General features: G+C 30.3%; 1 protein-coding gene across 1 annotated transcript; it reads left to right on the top strand.

Annotated features, from left to right (window-relative positions):
• Positions 1-1,364: 1,364 nt before the first annotated feature.
• On the top strand, positions 1,365-2,135 carry LOC125828910 (uncharacterized). The gene has a single exon (XM_049508218.1). The coding sequence runs from the start codon at positions 1,365-1,367 to the stop codon at positions 2,133-2,135; it is 771 nt and encodes a 256-aa protein (XP_049364175.1).
• The last annotated feature ends 2,057 nt before the right edge of the window (positions 2,136-4,192 follow it).

Genomic DNA, 4,192 nt, shown 5'->3' on the forward strand with positions numbered 1-4,192 from the left:
TAAGAAATCAGCAACGAATAGTATAAATATAACGTCGGATTAGTCCGTCGCTAACAAGTGGTGACGGATATCATTCGTTGCTAAAACGTTGCTAAACTTGTGACGGAACTTATTTTTCGTCACTAAGAGATTATTAACGAGCGAAATAGCAACAGTCAAAAATCTGTTGCTAATCTGTCGCTAATCCTATTTAGTGACGGAATATCATATATTAGCGACGGATTTCGTCCGTCGGTAAACGCTGATTTTTTTTAGTGATGTGGCAACATTTGACCGAGCACGGAGTTTAAGAAATAGATGAAGACTTTAAATGTTTGCCGAATTGCCCTTCAAAAAATAATAATATTAAAATTTAAAAACAAAATATACGCATTCCAAATTTTTTTTAAAAGTACACTCATTTTCTCTCTCCTATATATTGGTGAAGGCTAAAGTCAAAAAAGATAAAAGCACAGTGACTTTTCAGATTTATATTTCCAAAATTACTCATTTTCTCTTTTCTCTTTCTAAGTAGTTTAGAAACCACTCTCTCTTCCTCTTATGAAGAAGATCGTCCAATTTCTGCAAACCATATTTTTTTTTTGAAAAAAAATCCTCTTCTTGATTCCAATTATTTTTAGATTTGTGGCGCCAAAATCACATTAAATTTATGGCGCGAAATCATAATTTTGTTTGAATTTTTTCAGCAAGTGCTATTAAGAGAGATGTTTTTTATATTTTCATGTCATTTTTTCCCTCTATTACCTTTGAATAATTTCTCTTGCAGGACTATTGTATTGTTTTCTTTCATCTCCTTTTTTTTTCGTTTCTTGCTTATACTCCAGAAATGAGTATAGTTGTATTTTCGGAAGATCCAACCACTAAAAACAAGCGATTAAAATTTGAAGAACATCAAGCCATTGTAGATTGGCTTTTGAAAGAAAGCAAGGAAGGAAAACTCAAATATGGATCTTTAAAACAAATTGGTATTTTGTTCAACAAATCAAGAAGAACTATTTTACGCATTTGGAAGCAATGTAAATCATTTGTTGATAATGGTACACCGTTGGATGTGTCTTCGAAACTTGTAGGTAGAGTTGAAAGAAAACGGGTGGAAGTTGACATTTATCAAGTTAAAGAAACTCCATTTGTCGTCAAACAAATATTCGATCTCTGGCTTTTGCGATGAACATGGCAAAATCAACTGTCTTTCGGTGAATAAAAGATGGCACTATTCGGACACATACCAATTCCATTAAGCCTCAACTAACCGAACAAAATAAGAAGGTACGACTTGAATTTTGCTTTTAATGCTTGATCAGAGTACAATTCAGACAAAATCCAAAATTTGTGAATATGTTTAATTATGTTCACATTGACGAGAAATGGTTTTTTTATCTAAAAAGAATGAAAGGTACTACCTACTTCCTGAAGAACATGAGCCTGATCCATATCGCTCTTGCAAAAGTAAAAACTTTATTCCAAAAGTTGTGTTTATGGCTGCTGTTGCTCGTCCTCGATTTGATGAAAATAGAATTGAGCTATTTTCTGGAAAAATAGGTATTTTTCCATTTGTAGTTAAGGAACCAGCTAAGCGGAATAGCAAAAATCGAACAGCAGGAACTCTCAAAACAAAACTCATTCTATCAGTAACTAAAGATATCACTAGGGCTTGTTTGATTGAGAAAGTTCTTCCTGCCATTAGATCAAAATGGCCAGCTTCGGATTCAAACATTCCTATCTTTATACAACAAGATAATGCAAGACCACATATGGAATTTGTTGAAGCTGCCCAAAAAGATGGATTCGACATTAGACTATGTTTTCAACCACCTAACAACCCTGATTTAAATGTGTTGGACCTTGGATTTTTTAGAGCAATCCAATCTCTTCAATATCAAAAGGATCCTTCAAATGTTGATGAATTAGTGGAAGTAGTGGAAAGATCTTTTGATGAAATGAAGGTTGAACAACTCAACCATGTATTTCTTACTTTACAATCTTGTATGATTGAGGTGATGAAAGATAATGGAGGCAACAACTACAAAGTGCCCCATTTGAACAAAAACAGATTAGAAAGAGAAGACAATCTTCCTCTTCAACTTTGTTGTGATATTGGTATTGTCAATCATGTTTCAACTTTACTTCAACAATGATAGGGATTACTAGTATGGCAAAATTTTCTTTTTTGAAATGCACATTTGATAATTTTGCAGGAACATAGAAAATTTTAACAAATGAAAAATGAAATGATGTTTTATAAGTAGAGAAAGTACTAGTATTGTGTACATCCAAGGTGATCACCATGTAATTTTTGTACTCCTTTAATATGTGAAAGTTGAAATGATATTTTGTCAAGTATATTAGGAGCATTACTATTGTTTACAATCATGGTGACCATATGTAATTTTTGTACTTATGGCTATTAGTTATGAAAGTATAACAAAAACTACGATGGATCCAAAGTAGCATGAATTATTTTAGCATTGTCACCATTTTTTTGGGTGCCTTATTGCTAATTTAATCTTAAAATTTCATTGATATTGAATTAAAATTGTAAGTTGAGAGCAATGTTACGAAACGATTATTATTGAATTGTTCACTATCTAGTTTGAATTTGAAGTTTTTGATTTTCCTTAAATAGATTGTAATTTAAGATAATCATCAAATTCATGTTATAATACTTTTCATTAAAATCATTACCTTACTAAGTGAAAGCCCCAAAATTTTAGTGAAAAAATAAGAAAGCAATGTAATGTAAAAATGCAAATCTTTTTTTTTCTTGGTGAAGCATTAGAAAGAACGAATAATAACTGTGGACAAATTTTTTTTATACAAATTGGAAAGAGTACAAAATGCTCAGGAAAAAAAAAAATGGAGTAAAGATTGGTATTCTAGTCATATACAACAAAAAGCTGCAACATTGTTTTATAGGAAAGAGAAATTGCAGGTTCAATTAATTATTGATGACCTTTTATAAAAAAAAAAATAGGAGTATTATTTTTAAAATTAAGTGGGACCAATAAGGGTAAAAGAGAAATTGTATGTTTAAGTATTTGCCATATATGAAAATGTGACATTCTTTTTGGGACTGTCCAAAAAGGAAATGTTGTCACATAAAATGGGACGGAGGGAGTAATAATTATTGGTAAAATGATGGTTATATAATTGGTATGTATGTATGTTTATATATTACATGGTTGCATATTTGGTGAGACTACGATGCAGTTATAATTGTGAAAACAATATGCATACTTGATGAAACCTACATGTTTTTTACCTAGATGAAAATAATGGTAAAAATGTGAGAGAAGGCTTCCATTAATAATATGATTTAATTGAATAAAAAATTAAGAGAGAAAATCAATATATAGAAAAGCAAAGTAATGTAAAAGAGTAAAACTGTGGTTGAAAAAATCAAAAAAAGTAAACAATAATTATCAATCCCATAAAATTAGCACATAACCTCCCCTTAAAAAGGTAATAGATACGGATACCAAATATATTTTTAACAAATAAAAAATTAAATATTTTGTTATGTTTGTAATTAAAAACTTAGTTTTGTAAATAAAAAAAAGAGTATATGTATATATTGTTAACTAAAGTCTTAAATAGTATATTCTTGTAATTTTCCCTAATATCCATTGAAAAAAGAGGAAGAGGAAGCTTACTTTAATGCCAGAGAGAGAAGAGGGGGAGAGTTTCATTCACTTAACTAAAAAACTTGAAATCGCAATACGAATAAGACACAGAGAGAGATTAGTTCAAGTAAACCACCCATGAGAACTTATTTTACTATTAGAAATCGCTGCATAATGTACCTAAACGATTAGTCATCTAAAGCATTAACCAAAATCTTTAAGTTTCTTGAAATTTTAATTTAAGATCTTCATCAATCATTGACTAAATCTTGATAATAATGCACTACATAAGGTACATGTCATCCCCCGCCTAACCACCAACACCCAATAAAAAAAGAAGATGAAATAATGCATTAAACTAAATCTTTAAATTTCAGAATTTTGATGAAAAACACTGTCAATCTTGATGAAAAATAAGAAAGAAACAACTAGAATGATCGAAAATCAAGAAACATAACAAGAAGAAGTAGAATTTATCAACAAAAAAAGAGTAATAAACCTCGAGTGGCTGAAGAGATTAACCCGAATGAAGAAGCGAAGTAACCAATTTCAAACCGACAAAGCCAACTACA

This window comes from Solanum verrucosum, unplaced genomic scaffold (assembly GCF_900185275.1).
Source record: "Solanum verrucosum unplaced genomic scaffold, falcon-dt-bn FXZP01000067.1, whole genome shotgun sequence".
Lineage (NCBI taxonomy): Eukaryota > Viridiplantae > Streptophyta > Magnoliopsida > Solanales > Solanaceae > Solanum > Solanum verrucosum.

Excerpts from the sequence above, each read along its gene's own strand:
- LOC125828910 (XM_049508218.1), top strand. The coding sequence starts at position 1,365 with ATGGTTTTTTTATCTAAAAAGAATGAAAGGTACTACCTACTTCCTGAA.